The sequence below is a fragment of the Protomyctophum parallelum genome (assembly GCF_964188405.1).
Source record: "Protomyctophum parallelum genome assembly, chromosome: 6".
NCBI classification, from domain to species: domain Eukaryota; kingdom Metazoa; phylum Chordata; class Actinopteri; order Myctophiformes; family Myctophidae; genus Protomyctophum; species Protomyctophum parallelum.
In genome coordinates, this window is record NC_139701.1 from 42,568,957 (window position 1) to 42,589,397 (window position 20,441).

The following is a 20,441-nucleotide window of genomic DNA, read 5'->3' on the forward strand; positions in this document are numbered from 1 at the left end:
CTCTATAGCGCCACCCTCAGGCACACACATATAGAGCGCCGAAGGCCTGACGTCACTTTCTCTATGCGACAATAACATGCGGGGGTCATCTTGAAAATCGTCTCATATAAGCACTGTGGTCCAAAAATATAAACAAGATGTCTCGAGGCGTTCACTGCGTGAAAAGAGGAGCAGCATATATACGGTTAATATACGGTAATATACAGGTGTGACGGTACAATTCCGGGAGTTTGTTGGAAAGTTCAACGGGAGTTTCCTGTAATATATACACTCCGTGTTCCATGCTTTTTGCGCAGCGGTTGTCTCCGTATCGTTTGCGAAAGTCAGCGCATCATATTTTCCAGCGAAAATGTAACTAATCAGCAGCAGTAACAACAGCTGATTCTTCATGAGTGAAGCGGCCCGGGACGACATGTCTATTTTTTCAAACACAGTTCTCATATGAGGCGATCAAAAAAATCCCCCCCCCCCCCTCACCCCCCCCCCCCCCCCTTTAAATAAAAAAGTAAATAAGAGCACTAATATCAGCCTCACGCTATAGCCAGAGAAAACGTTGGCAATTGGTTAATGCCTCTCTGCCAATCACGAGGAAGCACGAGGAGCATGCTTGTGTTCATGCGTGTGGGAGGAGCCCCGGCCGGTATATAATGGCCGTTAATCAGTCGCGAGAGGCACTGCAGCTTTGCAGGAATGCGCATTCCTGGCCAATCTGCAGTCCTGTGATTGAAACAACACGTGTTGTTGAGTTTCCCCCCCAAGTTCAGAGCAAATATGCTATTGTTTTTGCGTTCAATAACGTCTCGTCGAAATGTGAAACGCAAACGCAAAGATGTCGAAAGTGTGCGTGCGTGCGTGCTTGCGTGAGTGTAGTGTAGTGCTGGTGTTCGTGATGTGGATGTAGAGGAGCTGAGTTAACACTGTGTGTGTGTGGTGTGTGTTGTGCGTGTGTGCGTGCGTGCGTGTAGTGCTGGTGCTGATGTTCGTGATGTGGATGAAGAGGAGAGACAAGGAGCGTCAGGCCAAGCAGCTTCTGATCGACCCCGAGGACGACGTGAGAGACAACATCCTGAAATACGACGAGGAGGGGGGAGGGGAGGAGGACCAGGTACACACACACACACACACAGACGCACGCACGCACACGCAAACCCACACACGCACGTGTGTGCACATGCGGTCGTTTTCACGTGAAAAACACTTCAATTGTCCCGCTTTCGTGTGAGACACTTCTAGTAACTCCGTTGCACACTGTGGTCGGTTCAGTTAAAGGAGAATTCCATGCTAGAAGGCTTTCTTACCTTTCTTTGTAGTCGTTACGTCCCCGCCAAAGAGGTCCAGGTGTTATTTTGTGCAAAAGCTCCTTATTGGCTATTTCCCCTACCATAAGCCCTCGATGAACTGCATTGAATTGAATGGGAATTGAATGGGGCTATATGGGGTGTTGTGCTAATTCACTTATTTCCATCGCTCAAATTATTATTATTTTTGTATATATCCTCTCTTCATAATGTAAATAATATTACTACTTATTTAGATGGAAATAAGCGGATTAGCACACAACACCCCATAGCCTCATTCAATTCCCATTCAATTCAATGCAATTCATTGAGGGCTTATGGTAGGGGAAACAGCCAATAAGGAGTCTTTGCACAAAAACACACCTGGACCTCTTTGGCGGGGACGTAACGACTACAAAGAAAGGTAAGAAAGCCTTCTAGCATGGAATTCTCCTTTAACCATGAAGACGTTTAAAAATGGACCGCTGGTTCACAGCCCAGCCCCATGAGCCCCGCCCCACGGCACACATAGGCTGGGATTAAGTCCACAACAAAAGAGAAGATTCTCCCAAAGCGGGATTAATTGCTTTCTCCTTTTGAGAAGGGCCCTTCACGTGTTGCACTCTGCGCGGGCTCTTATGAAGAACGTTAAGCCGTGCTTTCCCGTTTAGCTCAACTAAATCTGGGCCTTCTTTTTTTTCCCTCAAGAACAGGACACTTTAAAAGACAACAACAAAACGGTGGAAATGACGGACTTTGTTGTTGACCACTGGAAGGGTTAGGACACATGGAACACATTTTGGTCCCAATTGCTGATCTATACAAGCTCACAACGTGTAGATGTAGATCTATACAAGCTCACAACGTGTAGATGTAGATCTATACAAGCTCACAACGTGTAGATGTAGATCTATACAAGCTCACAACGTGTAGATGTAGATCTATACAAGCTCACAACGTGTAGATGTAGATCGGCTAGTTTAACTATTTTGAAGAGATTTCCAAAATAGTAAAAAAATAACACACACCCGTGTGAACTGAGTGGTGCAAGTTTGCAAATAACCGTATTAGAGTGAAAAAGTACAATATTTCCCTCTAGTAAAAGTAAAAGTTGGAAATACCCCAGTAAAGTAAAAAAAAAAGAAAAAATCCAATAAATTGTACTTAAGTTCAGTACTTGAGTACATGCTTTGCAGCACTGCTGAAGGTCACATCCAGCTCTTTGATTGGCTCTCTGGAGGACTCCCGACAGGAAGTCAGTGTCAATGCTCCACGCTGCGGTATGAAGCCTCATTTGTGCTCCGTCGCACGACCCATCGGCGGATCTAGAAATGATGGGCCCCTGATGGGCCCCTGGGGGCCACCGTCATGCAAAAGGGCCCCCCCCACCCCCCATAGGCGGATCTAGAGATTATGGGCCCCTGATGGGCCCATGGGGGCCACCGTCATGCAAAAGGGCCTCCCCCACCCCCCATAGGTGGATCTAGAGATTATGGGCCCCTGATGGGTCCCTGGGCCACCGTCATGCAAACGGGCCCCCCACCCCACCCCCCCATAGGTGGCCCCAAAACATTGTGTTTATTGTAATGATTTGTCACGACAAGAGTCGGCTTTGTCCGCGGCGCAAACGTCTTTAAATAAATACGTTCTGAAAAGTCTATGAGAAAAATGAACGGGGATTCATTTTCCCGGGACTGCGACGCTCTATTCAGTATTTAAGTCCGACGTCATTTTGTAGTGCTACGTTACGTCCGGGTCCAAGTGGCACCAGCTCCCGTCCGCTTCTCATTGTAAATAGGTGAATCTTTTTACAATGACATTATTTTTCAGAAAGGAAGCCATTGAGGGTTAAAATGGGTCTTAATGCTTCCAACTCGAGTAGAATTATTAATGTTTTGTACAAGTGTCCATGACAAAGAAAATATATAATTTGGAGACAATAAAGACTATTATTGTGTTGAATCTAGTCTGCAATTAATGAGGATTTAGTTGACACAATGGAATAAAATGGCGATAGTATTCCGTGTAGGGCAGACGGCCTTGTCACAGCCAGATTTGGGATAGCAGTAGCTTTGTTGTTTTGCGAGGAAAGCAGTAAAATGAGACTTTCGTGGTTGTTTTCGTCTCAGATTTAGTCAGACGGAGCGTCACAGTATATACCTCTATGGGGACACAAAAGCGACACAAAAGTATAGGACCCGGAAGTATCTGTGGAGGGGGGCGCTCACGTCACGGCTAAAATACTGAATAGGGATTAACCAATTCTGAACGGGAACCCATTTTGGTATTAGCACTATGTTATGCTTTAGCTATTGAAAAATAGCAGACCTACAAGCTCATAGCGCACCACCGAGTGGCGCGCTACGAGCTTGTAGGTCTGCTATTTTTTGAAAAATCGAAGAACGACTGACACTTTTAGAATCTGATCTCAGGTCAGAATGGGTTAATCAGACCAGTGTGTGTCCAGTGGAAACCTCATATGAATCTGATCTCAGGTCAGAATGGGTTAAGCTGCAACATGAGGTGAAAAGACCGGCCCACGCACGCAGCGCTACACAACGGCAACACGGTCCATCTCCCCGCGGCTTTATAGCTTCAGTCTGTCCCTGCATGGGACCTATAAGTTATGTTTGTTTTCTTTTGTAACCCATTTTTCACCCCTGTGTCAATCATCTAATGTGATCCTGGGCTCTACACACCCTCCGCCAACCTAGTCCCCATATATGGGGGACAAGGGGAGAGCAACGGACTTGAACGCATGCTTCCTTCATATCATGCCTGAGTGTCCAAGTTGCTCCTTTTGCACCTGATGGACGTATATAGCGCGTGGAAGGAACACGTTATTCCAAACAGTTCCTTTCCCCTCCGTCAGACGCCCCGGCTGGCCAGGGGGAGGCACTATAAGTTATGTTTGGTGGTAATCTGCCACCGCCGTGTAAAATATTTTCTCTTTCCCCCAATAAAGCCCCAGCGTGAACTCGTGTCGTTTCATAGCTGTAAAACTTTTAACAGTCGTGCACTGCAGGCTATATAACCCCTTTTGGGCAAGAACCCCTTTTGGGTGTTTTTAAAAGCATCATGTTATTCTTTAGCTATTGAAAAGTATAGCAGATCACCGAGGGCAGCGCTATATGAACTTGTAGATCTGCTATATTTTTTTTTTTTATCGTGAAAATGTGTCGCAAATCTTTGAATATTAATTATTTCAGAGCGAACGTTTGGAACTCAAATCTTTGCTTCTGGGGTGGGGGGGGGGGGGTCCTTGGAACAACATATTTTCAGATGGGAGAGGGGCGGAGGCAAATTACTATATAATTAGTGGCGTCCTTGACATGACATATTGAGAACCACTGATATAGAAACATGAGGTTTAATTTTAAAAAGATTTCAACGTCGGGCCCAAATGGGATAACGCCCCTGAGGCGCTTTACGTCTGGCTGAGTATGTACCCGGCACCCCCATGGGGGGGGGGGGTTGGAAAATGGAAAAAACATGTAGCATGCATTAGCATACTGTACATTGTTACTGAGGGATTCAGCTGATGCAAGGTTACACTGTGTGTGTGTGTGTGTGTGTGTGTGTGTGTGTGTGTGTGTGTGTGTGTGTGTGTGTGTGTGTGTGTGTCTGTGTGTGTGTGTGTGTGTGTGTGTGTGTGTGTGTGTGTGTGTGTGTGTTTGTGTGTACATAGAACTACATTTGAATAAATTGCTGCTATAGCCTACTTTCGCAAATGTTGAATGTAATGCAAAAACATTGCAACAGGCCCTACTGCTGATGAAGACCGCAAGGTCGAAACGTTAGTCGTTTGTATACTTAGCACCTAAATAAAAGGCTCTAAATGTCCGTGCTGCTCCAGTCTCTTCTCCTTATGCAGGCCCTACTGCTGTCACATTTCAAAAGTATAGTTAAGCTAACGTCTCCTATATGGTTGTATAACTATCTCCGAGAAGAAAATTCACAATGCTGTGTAGTTTATGGCTGCTCCAACAGTAGTGGCAACATAAAAAATGTAATAAAACGGAATGTCTAATATCCACCGTGGTGGCTGAGACCAGAGCCATTGAGTAATGGTTGAGACGAAGCAGTGAAAGATACATAACGCCAGTGTACTTTATACCTCATACTTTAAATGCTTAGTATGAGGTATAAAATACAGCAGCCTTGTGTTCATATAACAGAAAGATTTGGTATTGGGTAAGACTGGCGATATGTATCTTTCCCTGCTTCGTCTCAACCATTACTCAATGGCTCTGGTCTCAGCCACCGCAGTGGATATTAGACATTCCGTTTTATTTTATTTTTTATGTTGCCACTACTGTTGGAGCAGCCATAAACTACACAGGTTCATCTCGATGTTCTGGGCATCTTTGTAATGTTAGTGTTAGTAAAAAAGCAGGTAAAGGAGTAAAGTTTGAGGCAAACTAACATCAGTCACTCTGCCGTTCACTGTAGTGGAAGAGGTGCGCCTGGTGAGGGTTTTATCCCCGTAGCTACGTCGAGTCCGCCTACAGGAAATACGTAGGCTGCGAACATGAAACCGCTACGGAATCGGTCTATAGACTCCGAGGTGGCCCTCGTTGAATAACCCATTCTGACCTGAGATCAGATTCATACGAGGTTTCCACTGGACACGCACTGGTCTGATTAACCCATTCTGACCTGACATCAGATTCATACGAGGTTTCCACTGGACACACACTGGTCTGACCCTTAGACTGCCATTCCCAATTTTTTTGTTTGGGTAACAAATTGGCATATTTTTAATTCATCGTTTTAACATACAAGAAAGATCTGGTGGATTGAAGAGATGTTTTTTTTCATTGCATTCATTGCAAATCTATTCTCTCGATTCGCCACCAGATGGCGGGAAAGCATCATTATGCTGATTTTGGCTAAAATAGACGGATCTTCCTAAGTCACTTCCGGCTCAACGATCAACAACATCCTGTAATAGTTTGACCCTAGTCAATAGCTTGGCTGGTCCGGATTGCTAAGCTAATGCTATATTTTTCATAACTAAGTCAAATTAACCTCAAATCAACCCCAAAAGATCGCAAAATATCACATTTTTTACAGCGACGCACATAGAGACGGCGCGCGTGCACGATAGCGCACGATCACGCGGATTTCGGCCGTTTTTTGGTAATATACATTTTTGATCTTTTGACCCCGCGATAACTGATATTGATTGTCATTCCGTTTTCTCCGTTAACGGGAGGTTTAGATTTTTCGATTAATTCCGTTTTTTCCGTGAATTGTAGGCCAAAGGTTAACCCATTCTGACCTGAGATCAGATTCTAAAAATGTCAGTCGTTCTTCATTTTAACCCTTCTCATTTAACCCCTACAAGCTCATAGCGCTGCCCACTTGGTGGCGCGCACATTTACGTCTCGGCCTTTCGACCTTCCTCAGGCATAGAAACGTCTATGGTATAAAAAAAGAAAAAGAAAAAAAATAATAATAATGGAGAATTATTTCCTGGTGCCTTCGTTCGTCGCTCTGAATGGGGTCGGGACTGACACGACGGTCACATCATATATCATCATCATCATCATCATCATCGCCACCACCTGTGCAGTATTCAGGATTTAATTTCGCTTTGTGTGTGTGTTCGTGCGTGCGTCCCAGTGTTGTTTTCGTCGACTAAAACTAAGACGAAAAATGTTCGTCGACTACCTTTTTCCACTGAAGAAAACTAAATGGAAACTAAATGAAAACTGTGCTATGATGACTAAAACTAAGTAAACTAACTAAATATACTGACAATTTCGTCAACAAATAAAAACTAGACTAAAATGTTAGGAAGGGACTAGTGGACAAGAGATCCAGTGTTATGCTGGGTTGCATGCTGAAAATAGCAGATATATAATACAGATTGTATATCTGCTATTTTCAGCATGCAGCCAAAGTGTAAAATATGTCATTACAACGACATCAAGGCCTGTCAAAACACATTTCAGTCGACTGAATCAACTGTAGATTCAGTCGACTAAAATCTCATGACATTTAGTCGACTACAACTAGACTAAACACCAACACATTCCAGGTGACTAAAATGTGACTAAAACCAAGTGAAAACTATTCAGGAGACTATGACTAAAACTAAAAATAGAAATGTGCTGCCAAAAACAACACTGCTTTGTGTGTGTGTGTCCGTGCGTGGCGTACCCCCCCCCCAGGACTACGACCTGAGCCAGCTGCAGCAGCCCGACGCCCTGGAGCCGTCGGAGTGCGTGAAGGTCGGGGTCCGGCGGCTGGACGAGAGGCCGCTCCACCGCGACCACCAGTACCCGCTGAGGTCGGCCGCTCCGCAGCCCGGCGACATAGGAGACTTCATCCACGAGGTACAACAACACACTGCCCCCCAGGGCCGGATCAGGGGCCCTTTGGCACCAGGGGCCCCTCAAAAAAAAAAAAATCTAATTCTAATTATTTTATTTCCACAGATAATTTCCCTGCTAATCCGAATGAAATAAATGGTGTCTAAAAAGATTAGTGTTTTATTGTTGGTGAAAAGGGCAGCTGAAAAGTGCAATTGTGTCTAAAGCAGCAACAATGCGCTAGATTGGCTGTCACTCTGGGGAGGTGGGGGGGGGGGTAGGCAACCGGAAATAGGCCAATATAACGGCATAAAACTGCCCCAAAACGGCTACAAAACAGCAACAATGTTGCGTGCGCGTGAAGGGGGGGGCCCTTCTAGCTTCAGTGCCCAGGGGCCCTCAGAGGTGTTAATCCGGCCCTGCTGCCCCCGCTCTCTCCGTGTGTGCGTGTGTTAGAGCTGTCCCCGACTATAAGGATTTTTTTATAGTCGAAATTAACATGAATTACATTTGCCGTTAGTCGACTGATAGTAGTTTTTTTGGCGAACGTCGACTGAGAGGCTTGTCATTAGCCAGATTGAGCGCAGCAGGTGAGATTGAGATTCTGGAGTCTATCGGGTCGACTATTCGACTAATCGAGGTCAGCCCTAGTGTGTGTGTGTGTGTGTGTGTGTGTGTGTGTGTGTGTGTGTGTGTGTGTGTGCGTGTGTGTGTGTGTGTGTTTGTCACTGCACAAAAAGCATGGAATTGATGTGTATATTATTACAGGAAACTCCCGTTAAACTTGCCAACAAACTCCGGTAAACTCCCAAATTGCACCATCACGACTGTATATTACCGTATATTACTTACACTAAACCCAAGCGTTTAGGTTATAAACTGTTTTAAACACATATTTGTAACACTTTTTAAACGTGTCATAGTGTTTAGATTATAAACAGAAGAACATGTTTAATCGCCTGTAACACTTTTTAAACACATAAACGTGTTTAGTTTTTACAATCAAAGTCAGTCATATAGGTGTTTGAACTTGAATTTGAACACTAGGTGTTCTCGTGAGGTGTTCTCTGTATGAACTCGTGTTCTACTGTATTTTATGACCATTAACACATTGATTGCTAACGCTTGAAATTCTACTCAGGATTGCTTGTGCTACACGATTAACATTGGACTTTTTAACTTTTTAGGGGCCCACAGCGAGGGGCCTCTTATAGCACATCGCACATCGCATAAATCAAAAGAACGCCAAACTAGTCCACTTCAATTTAAAAAAAAATATATGATTCTACCATCTTCCATTCTGGAGATATTGACCTTTTTCTAAAACCTGCTTTTCGCTGCACGCTGCTCTTTTGAAAAAACAGCAGAGATATGGAAGGTTGAAGTTGACAGACATTGACAGACAGATATAAAAATGAACACAAATAATATCATATACATACTACACACTGAATGAAAGCCCTGAATGTCTACTTTTAGGAGGAAAACAAATACACATGGTCCCATGTATAGTTTGTCAGTAATTGGCTGTTGAATGCAGCTTGCGCCCACCAGAGAGGATTTCAGAAAATGCATGGACCTGAAGAACCATTATTCACAAAATAAGGCCTATAGCGACATGTACATATGATATACCGTATGAAACAGAAGACTCTCTGCTTTCATAAGAAAAATACTTCTACTGTAATAATAATACAAATCACACCCCTGTGAAGTGAGCAGTGCAATGTTGCACAACATTGCACTGCTCACTTCACATGGGTGCAGAGAGTCTTCTGTTTCATACGGTATATCATATGTACATGTCGCTATAGGCCTTATTTTGTGAATAATGGTTCTTCAGGTCCATGCATTTTCTGAAATCCTCAGAGTATTTTAGACAAGACAAGGAACTGACAACTAAATATTCACAAAATAAGGCATATAGCGACATGTACATACTATATACCGTATGAAACAGAAGACTCTCTGCTTTCATAAGAAAAATACTTCTACTGTAATAATAATGAAAATCACACCCCTGTGAAGTGAGCAGTGCAATGTTGCAACATTGCACTGCTCACTTCACAGGGGTGTGATTTTTATTATTATTACAGTATTAGTTTTTTTCTTATGAAAGCAGAGAGTCTTCTGTTTCATACGGTATATATTATGTACATGTCGCTATAGGCCTTATTTTGTGAATAATAGTTCTTCAGGTCCTTCATTCTCTGAAATCCTCTCTGAAAAATAGTATTTTAGACAAGGCATATAGCGACATGTACATACTATAGACATATCTGAAATTGTCTCAGTAACAGGGGGGGCAACACATGTCTTGATCAGTGTACCAGGCAGTCTACCTTCCGATCGTTTCAGAACGATAGTGTATTGTGTAACGGTGAGACACGTTAGTCGTTGTTGACAGACATGTCTGGACATGTTCTGGGGCAAAGAACCTCAGGAGAGATAAGCGGTGGAAAGGAGGAGAGAGAGAGACTCTAATCAATGTGTATTCGTTATACTGTACATTACAAACGGGTCGATTACGTCGCAGACGCCTTCATTGCGGTCTTATCACTGCAATTATAATGAATAAAAAGTCGGTTACAACTAGGGTTGGGATTCGGAACCGGGTCCATTTCAGACCCGGTTCCGACATTGCGGATCCGGAGCCGGTTCCATCGTTTTTTTATTAACGGTTCCCCAAACGGATCTCATCAGTTGTCATTTAGCTCCGCTGTGTCTGTGCCTGCATGCAAGCAGAGCCTGGGGTGACGTCACCCCACCTACATGAGTGAGTGGGGTCGGGGAGGATACGCCCACTGTTCTGTGCATTCAGCGACCGCTGTGGAGCGAGTGGGACAGTATAAGTATGTCGCCAAAGTGTGGTTAACAGAGAGGGAAATGACTGAGGCTGAGCAGTGAGCATGCAAAGTGCAATAAATGCGAGAGTTGCTAGCAAAGGTTGTTGCAACTTGTACCACGTGAACATAGAGGAAACATCTCAAAATCAATATGCCTACACATCGCGTTTGAGAGCCATGCGGAAAGCCGTGCCTGCTCTCCCCGCAGCTTCACCACAGCCAGCGGGGGACGATCTGATGCAAGGCTGGTTTACTTTCCCCAGGCTAGTAACGTAATGGAAAATAAAAACTACTAACGTGCTTTTAATTTGGCTCTAAATTAATTGCGTGGCTGTTGAGAGCCCAGCGTTTAGGTGCATATACCGCCATAGATTGATTACTTTATAAACAATTTGCAGAAAAAAAGCACAGGAACGTAGCCTACAGTTCAATACAAGGTCTGCTATAATCCAAGAAAGCACTATGGCTTGTTTCCATTAGGGTAAGGGGTCCTTCATATTAAATTAATTTGAACATTAAAGACAACATTTGTCACTACAACAATATCAATATTGTGTACTGTATATTTAATATACAGTACAAATTGCAACAATGATATTGTTGTGGTGCCTAGCTGCTGCTGCTGGTGGTGGTGAAGTTTAAATAATAGTGCCACCTCATAATTGTAAAGTGCATTTTCTAATAGTGCCACCTCATAATTGTAAAGTGCATTTTCAATAATTTAATTAATTAATTTGTGTTTATTATGTACTTGGTTAGGTTAGTTATAATATAAGCATAATCTATGTCAGAAAAACGGGGAAAAAAATTATATTAGGATCCGTTAAGGGAACCGTTAGGAACCGGAACCGTTAAGAGGGATCCGGGAAGGATCCGGAACCGTTAAAATCCTAACGAATCCCAACCCTAGTTACAACCACACTACGGAGTACGGATAGTGTTGCCTGGCGAAGGCTCTATGGCTAATGGTGATCCACGGTGTCGAGTCGAGAATCGCTATACGGGGTTATTTGCCCAAACATGGGTGGTCAAGACATATAAAGCGGCCAGTTGATCATCTCTCTCATAATACGTCATTCGTTTCGCGTATCATTATGACATGGCGACCGTTGCAGATTATTCTTATATACGGGCAGAGGGCTCTCTTTTTTCGAGAATGAGAGGACGAGGTGGAAAGCGATCGCAACGCGGGCCTGGGGGGGGTTCCACGGCGGTGATCTCTCCTAGTAACGTCGGGCAGAGGGCTATTTTTCCGAGTGAATGAGAGGACGAAGCGGCGGTTGCAGTTGGAGGCGTTATATCCTTTTTCCGAGAATGAGAGAGATGCAAAGCGATCACAACGCGGGCCTGGGGGGGGTTCCACGGCGGTGATCTCTCCTAGTAACGTCGGGCAGAGGGCTATTTCTTTCCGAGAATGAGAGGACGAAGCAGCGGTGAAAGGCAGTTCGAGGCACAGCCACAGTGGGTAAGTGAGTGGGGGGGGGACTGAAACTGAAATGCGACGATCCGAAACGAAGAGGGGGGGGCCTACATTGCTGCCTCGGGAAAAACCATGTAGAAACAGGAGGGGAGGGGAATCAAGTGTATTCACACACACACTAGCATGGGTACCTCCATTTTAGATCCCCTTGACATCTGCGTTGGTCTATGCCGTGCATGCCGGCGAGGCCGCCTCCAGTACGTCGTAATGGATACGGCATGCCGCATAGACCAGACCTCTTTTCAGGAGGGGGGGGCTTTTAACTCCCGGATCACATAACGGACCTTCCTAGAGACATCGGTGTTACTTTCTATGTTGTCCGGGCACGTATAAATATGAAGCACATTAATCATAAAAAAAACCAATAAAACGCTTTAGAGCGTTATGCGCAGACGGCGTTCGATATTAATAAAGCGCTTTAGAGCGTTTTGCGCAATCGATGTGTTAATAAACATTTGGCATTTTATTATTACACACATGGTGTTTAGGTTTAAACGCGTCACATGTTCCTGGGATTTACAGTGATATGCCTGCTAAACTTGAGGTTTACGGTGCCCATAATGTCCCGTTAACTCCTCTTGTCACACAGTGTGTGTGTGTGTGCCACCACGTGTGTGTGCCACCGCGTGTGTGTGCCTTTGTAAATGGTGCATTTATATAGCACCGTTATCCAGGGCGCTTTACATAGATTGTGCATTACATTCATTTGTGCGTGCGTGCATGCGTGTGTGCGTGCGTGCGTTTGTGTATTAGGGCATTAACCAAACGTAACTTTTGGTAGTCGACTCGACTACATTGATAGTCGATTATTAATCGATTATTCGCCAGTGATATATATATATATATTTTTATCCAATAAAACCGAGCAATTCTAGACTTCTTATTGAAACAGCGCATTCGGGACAAACCTGCCTCACGATTGGCTCCGCACCGCACCTGCGTCATCAGGGGTTCCCCGTGGAATTCCCCTCGTAATAAAACAAAGAGCAGCATTTGACTGTCACTACTCAATACATGATCGCACCAACGGCAACATTAACATTTAGCATTTTTTTTACATGTCACTTACAGGCGGCTGCAATTCGAAACTGGCCCTGTAAAAAAGTTTAAGGGCCTACACGTGTTTACCCCCTTTTTACTTTAACTGTATAGGATATGACGATTTCCCTTTTTCATATATATATATACTTTATATAGTGTATATTTGTCTTTAAGTGTCTTTAAATTATTCAATGTCTTCAAACTGAATAGAATGTTTTATTTTTTTCGATCATTTCGATTCTTGGTGTGCGTGTGGATTTAAACTGTTAATCAGAGCGCAGTGGTCACAAGAAAGTTTTCCAATCAATCTATTCTCTAAAGCTTCATGAAATAATATAGCATGTATATAACAAATCTACAAGCAGTTATTAAACGAAATTTAACGAACACAATAATTTCGACAGGTTGCATAACACCAACGTATTGGTTTATTCATGAACAGAACTGACATGCATTGAAATGGCGACATGCATGAACAAGTCGTAGGCTTATAGCGCTTTTTCTTTTGAACTGTAGGTCATTCTGAAAACTGTTAATACAATATTCTCAAATCAAGACGTTTGCAAACCTCACCGCATAGTGAAACGCGTCTGACTGGGTTGCATTGCAACAAATATAGGCCCTGATAAATAACATCAAATAAAGACAGGCCTTGCCCTCTACTCCGGCATACAAAACAGCAATCGATGAGATGGAAAAAACTCACCGAAATGAAGCTGACCGGGTGAAACAATACGTCCATTGTGGTGATAAATAAAATAAAGACAGGCCTACACACACCCGCTGCCAAACAAAACATACAGTCAAACATATTAGGCCTACTCTACGTCGCTGTCGGTGTCTGTGGTGTAAAAGTCCTCCTCATTTATGGCGTTATATAGACTAGTTGGCATTCACGAAGACGAGCTTGTCTACGTGGCCTGGGTGTCAGTGTTGTTTTCGTCGACTAAAACTAAGACGAAAAATGTTCGTCGACTACCATTTTTCACTGACTAAAACTAAATAAAAACTAAATAAAAACGAATCTATGATGACTAAAACTAAGACTAAATATACTGACAATTTCGTCAACAAATAAAAATTAGACTAAAATGTTAGGAAGGGACTAGTGGACAAGAGATCCAGTTTTATGCTGGGTTGCATGCTGAAAATAGCAGATATACAATCTCACAACGCGTCGCAGCAAAGTGTAAAATATGTCATTACAACGACATCAAGGCCTGTCAAAACACATTTTAGTCGACTGAATCAACTGTAGATTTAGTCGACTAAAATCGTATGACATTTAGTCGACTAAAACTAGACTAAACACTAGAACATTCCAGGTGACTAAAATGTGACTAAGGTGCTATTTACACGAGGATGGTGTTCATAGAAAACGGCAAAATAAAGTATCGTTTGCCGTGGTCCGTTTAGACGAGAACCGTGTTCTGAGGAGGTGAAAACGCAACAAAGTGAAACCACCTTCCAGAGTGGAAATCTTTGAGAACGCCGTTTTATCCCTTCTCCGTGTAAACAGGCAAAACGGTGAATCCGCAAAACTTATGACATCATGGCTCACGTTGGCTCACAGCGCATATGTTTATTATGTTGATGCAGAGCCATATATGATATAATGGAGTTCCTGAACAAGCCTCCCTCCTCGCCTACAAAGTGCTGCTCATTAGCGATGGTGAATGTAAAACCATGATGTAAATAAAATGCCTTGTGATAGGCGGCAGCCGCAGCAGCAGCGTTTATGTAGCCTAATGTATTATAAAATATATAACCATCCCGTGGCGCGCTTTGCCTGCATGCTCTGGGCTGCCTGCCAGAGAAGTGTGCAGCACTGTTTTTTTGGCAAATCTAAGCCAGCAAATGTAAGACTATCTCTTCAAAATAAGAGTACCCTCTAGAGTATTTAAAAAAAGTTATTTGCACATTAAAACTACAAATTAAGCATTTAAATGATGCTATAAGACACACATTGTTTCTGTGTTATTTAATTACTTATTTTTACACAGAAACATAATGTGTGTCTTTACAATAACTGTAATGTAATAATAATACTAATAATGTAATGTAATAATTATTTAACGACACTTTTATTCTGAAAGCAACCGAATGTCTTAAATTTGCTAGCTCTCAAACAGGAAGTTCTAGATTTGCCAAAAAGACGGAGCCGTGTTGCGCAGAAGGGGTTCTTCTTCTTGTACGTGGGTGACTGGTCTATTTGGCAGCCCGTTATCGCCACCTAGCGACAGTATAGCATAATAGCACATTATATCATAACGTGTGCGTTCTCGTGTAAAGGGTAAGAAAAAATTAGAACGCAACGGGACTTTGACGTGTTATATGGAGATGGTCGCCGTCAAAAAGAGGCCTAAGACTAAGTGAAAACTATTCAGGAGACTATGACTAAAACTAAAATAGAAATTTGCTGCCAAAAACAACACTGCCTGGGTGTAAGCTTGCTCGCTGCCTGGTGACCCGTGTTCCCTGCGAGTGAAAACACCCTTTCGCTAAGGGTGGCTGGAACGGCCAGGTATAGGTTTTAGGGAACTGCTTCTCATGACGTGCCACTTCAGAGGGCTGCTCGTTGTGGGAATGCGGGTAATCTGGAGGTATTCCACTAACTCCTCGTCGCATGTGTATAGTTTACTGTCGGTGCCTTTGTGCTGGCATAGTGAGGCCCGAACAGCTCATCATAGTCACTTTCGAGTCGCGTTTTTTTTTCTTCGCCACGGCCACTGGTGGTGGTGGTGCCTCCTCTGTTTCGCTGTCCACGTCGGTGTACCTTCAGCAGCGTCTGTGGAGTGTGGAATAATAAATAAATCAGAAAGGAGTTCATGTGAAAATGTGGCGTCTGAAAGGCTTAATGTGTGGCTGGCTATTGTCTTGGCTATTGGTGATCATGACCGCTGGCCGAGCCGAGAACACAACATTCAGGCCCCACTCACGGATTACATCTGTCAGCTTCAGCGCTATGTTGGCCGCCGTATGGCGCTCTGGCATTAAGCAGGTAACGAGGACTTTTGCCTGCATCTCCCAGGTGTCGGTGAGGTAATGCGCTGTCACGGTGATGTATGGCATCATGGTGGAAGAGGTCCAGAGGTCTGTGGTGAGTGAAACATTCTGGTCTTTCATCCCATCTGCTAATTCCTCTCGCAGTTGATCATACTGGTGGTTGATGTTTTTCCACAGTGTAGCATGTGATGGGGTAACGTAAAAAAAGGAGCATTTTCCTTAAAGCCAATTCCCGACACTAGAGACAGTGGTCTTGTGTCCTTAACAATGACGTTGACTAACAGACCTGTTATGTCCTGTCGCCTTTGTTTTGTGAGTTTGCGTTTAGCGTATTCTCCGAGTGTTGTCTGCCTTTGTTGACTGGAATCCTCGCTCGCATTGCCGCTGTGGTCACTGCTTGTGCTTGGCAGGTGGCCCCCCAATGCAGCTAAATGATGGAGAGTTGGAAACCAAATGGACCCTTAAATTAAATTGTTGACGTGATTTCTTTATTTTTTCGGATTTGCTAAACGCGTGAAAATAACACGCTCTATGTGCAAACGCCTCTATTGGGTCTTTAACTCTTGAGAGCGTAAAATGAAACCAAGTGGACACGGAAGGGTCCATTTGGTTTCATTTGTACGCTCGGTCAGTCTGTGTCTCTGGTGTCTTGGTGCAGTGGACAGGTGGTCAGTACAGTCTGTGTCTCTGGTGTCTTGGTGCAGTGGACAGGTGGTCAGTACAGTCTGTGTCTCTGGTGTCTTGGTGCAGTGGACAGGTGGTCAGTACGGTCTGTGGTCTCTGATGTCTTGGTACAGTGGACAGGTGGTCAGTACAGTATGTGTCTCTGGTGTCTTGGTACAGTGGACAGGTGGTCAGAAAGTGTAGATCTGTTTCAACCATAGTATCGTGCGGTTACAATAAGCAGATTAAACTCATTGTCAGTCTCATCCACATCCGTCAAATGCATATTTGATTGTAAAATATATATATTTTAATATATAAATTCTATATTCAACATCCGGGGGGCACATTTTTAAGAGCAAATGTTGCATCTTAATTTGGGAGGAACGTCGACAGCCCTAATCCGGTTATAGGGACTCATCCTTCTCGGCAGCGAGGCGCCTGTCATCGACGGGAGCCAATCGATGGCGTCATGTTTACCACGCTGTGTCTGTGCGTGCGTGCGTGCGTGTGTGCGTGCGTGTGCCAGCACCCACATTAAGACATCTGCGGGGGCGGGGGGGCCGGGGGAATAATGAGGAGGGGAGTCGGGAGTCGTCAGCGACGTCGCGCCACAGTCGCTCTGGCAGACAGCTTAATCCTACAGACATGACAAGCCTGTGGCTCTTTAGCCCCTCACTCCACACGCACGCACATGCACGCATTTGTAATACTATACTTGTGAGCACGTCAACATTTTAGGACGGCGACTTGACTTCACAAAGTCGCCATTTTAACCATTTTGCAGCATGTGTGAGTCAGAGTGTTAGAGCAGGAGAGTGGCGACACGCTTTGATCGGGTGGGTGCCTATAGTTCCAAACATTTCTCCTATATGGCTGGAACTATCCCTCTGAGATAGAACGAGCACTTCCGCATTCCATTGTTACAATGGGAGTCAACGCTAGTGTCGCCACACTGTTAAAGGACCACTTCACCACTTTTCAACCTATCTTCATATAATAGGTCCTCACTAATAATCATGAAAAAATGGCACGATTTTTTTCTACTCAGTCTGTGTCTCATAGGACGGCTGTGGGCAGTTTAGAAACCGTCTTCCAGTGACATCATCATTAGGCAGATTTTTTTTTTAAACAAAGATCTTTTTACAAAAATATTTCGATTTTCATTATCGTGAGAACGATGGCTTCCATTTTCGCATTGCAACTTTTCAGGACTAGAAAGCCTGCAGTTTCTATTAGCTTGTATTCCCCATCGATGATGTCACTGGAAGACGGCTTGTGAAGTGCCCACAGCCCTCCTATGAGACACAGACCGAGTAGAAGAAAATTGCACCATTTTTTCATGATTATTAGTGAGGACCTATTATATGAAGATAGGTTAAAAAGTGGTGAAGTGGTCCTTTAAGAAATCAGTCAATCAATCAAAGACTAATGCACAGCTAAACCGAACGGTTTGGGAACCCATGGTCTAATGCACAGCCAAAAAAACACAGGCATCAATACTGTCCATAAAGGTTTTAGATCCAAAGAAGTATAATATACGAGCGTGCGTGCGTGCGTTGCGTGGCATGCGTGCCTGCGCGTGACCGTGCGTGCACGTGGTCGGCTCTTTTGTGACTCTAATCTGCCGTATCTCAGGAGATGGAGTGTATACATCTGTCCGGGGCTGACCCTAATCCTCTCTCTTCCCACTATAATCCCTTCTTCTCTGTGTCACCCTGCGCGTCCCGCTACGCGGCTATACGCCCCCTGCTGTATCTATCCGACACGCGCCGCAGTCCTCAGCCTAAATTTACCATTTTTGGCATTTAGCAGACCCTCTTAATCCAGAGCGATTTACATTAGGCAAGAACAGAAACATGGCAATAGATAAAAAAATAGTTATCGTGAATCATACGTAAGCTAGTAAGAACGTAGCCTGATCTAAGCAGAGACATTTCTGGTCTAGAGGGGCGGGTCGCGCCTCAGAAATGCGCGCACCCTGATTGGATCTCATCGATCTGTCCGTCACCCCCGGCCCCTCCTCTCCCCCCTAGTGCAGCGCTACGTCACATCATTTAGAGCGACGCCCACCCGGAAGGGTTGACTCCCACTTTTAGACTGGTTCAGCCCACGGCTTTTTCCAGGCTTTCATCTTTCGCGCAGACGAAATGAAAGCCTGGGTATCGAGGCTAGTAAGAACGTAACAGTGGAATATCTATAATGAAACTATATGCCTATGCGCTATGTCTACATGAAATGCTATCGAAGTATCTAAATGTGACCAAATTTAACTGAGGGACTGCCATTGGACTTTTTTTCATATGAAAGCAGGGAATCATAGCTTCAAATTGACATATTGGTTGTTCAGTTTGACCCAGCAGTTTTGGAGATATGGCTTATAGAGTAATGTCCTGCAGAGAAACAGCGAGTTGAGGAAACAGGCTTGAAAGGTTCACTTCTGTGGACTCTAACATTACACCTATAGCTACATGAAAGCTTAATGGGCAAAGATTATCAACTTCAAAATCTAAAAGAAAACCGGTCAAAATGACCTCTCAGACATGCTAGTGTTAAGCATTTATTTTTGAGTGGTGCAACCACTCCAAGAAACAGCAATGTCCGTGTTCACCTACCTATGTGTTGGTTCACCTATGTGTGTCCGCCTATGTGACGTTAATGAGCACCAGTATGACTATTAGTACCAGTAGGGGCGCTGTTGTGCCAGAAACAGAGAGAAAGATAGTGCTGCACTGTTGCCTGCTAATGAGAGAGAGAGAGAGAGAGAGAGAGAGAGAGAGAGAAAGGGGGGGGGGGGGGGGAGTTGCACCACTCAGTTCACACAGGTGTGATTTTTATTTACATGTCGATTTCAGCTCTGCCACTTATTTCAGACTCTAGTGATGAGTTTGCCTGTTCCTTTCATTTTGGGAAAAAAAAAAGGTTTTTCTCCGGTGAAAAGCTGGAATTTGCTCTAGTATCTCAGTGAGTGCTCTCTCTCTCTTTTTTGCTTTTGTTTTTAGATTTGTTCTTGCCTTTTCTGCCTTTATTGATAGTGTCAAGTGAAGAAGTGTCAAGGTCGAGAGAGAGAGAGAGCAGGGAAGAGATACGCATGTTGATGTGAAATATTGAGCACCACTGATACAGAAACATAAGGTTTTTCAGAAAAGTTTATTTCAGGCCTAAATGGGATAAACCCTTCTTCTTCTCCTCTCTCTCTCTCTCTCTCTCTCTCTCTCTCTCTCTCTCTCTCTCTCTCTCTCAGGGCCTGAAGGCGGCCGACAACGACCCCACAGCGCCCCCTTACGACTCGCTGCTGGTGTTCGACTACGAGGGCAGCGGCTCGGCCGCCGGCTCCCTCAGCTCGCTCCACACCGCCTCCAGTGGCGGCGACCAGGACTACGACTACCTGGGCGAGTGGGGGCCGCGCTTCCGCAAGCTGGCCGACCTCTACGGGGGAGGAGGGGACGATTGATGAGACGACCCCGACGACCGCCCTCCGCTTTTTTTTTTTCCAGGGGATTTTTTTCGTTTTGTTTTACGACAACCCCCCCCCCCCCCCTTATCATACTACAGTTTTCGATGATAAGGTGACCATGATAAGGGCGACCACCACTTCGGTGGTCACTCTCATAAGTTGACCACCGTTTTGGTGGTCACCCTCGTAAGCCGACCACCGTTTTTGGTGGTCACCTGTATCACCCACACTACTCAGGTTTAGGTGATGAGGTGACTGTTGAAAACGGCGGTCAGCTTATGAGGTGACCACCGTGTCGGTGGCCACACCACCACTACCACCACCCACCACTTTGAAGAACAACCACCGAGA

At 44.5% G+C, this 20,441-nt stretch overlaps 1 protein-coding gene across 1 annotated transcript in view; it reads left to right on the forward strand.

Annotated features, from left to right (window-relative positions):
* The window catches only part of LOC310859996 (cadherin-2-like), a gene marked incomplete at both ends in the record, with an annotated part of 99,021 nt that extends 78,934 nt beyond the window's left edge, over window positions 1–20,087 (forward strand). Inside the window, 3 exons of the mRNA XM_083766760.1 lie at window positions 966–1,105; window positions 7,457–7,621; window positions 19,878–20,087. Coding sequence (XP_083622886.1) covers window positions 966–1,105; window positions 7,457–7,621; window positions 19,878–20,087 — 515 coding nt within the window. The remainder of the gene's footprint in view (window positions 1–965; window positions 1,106–7,456; window positions 7,622–19,877) is intronic.
* Window positions 20,088–20,441: the final 354 nt, after the last annotated feature.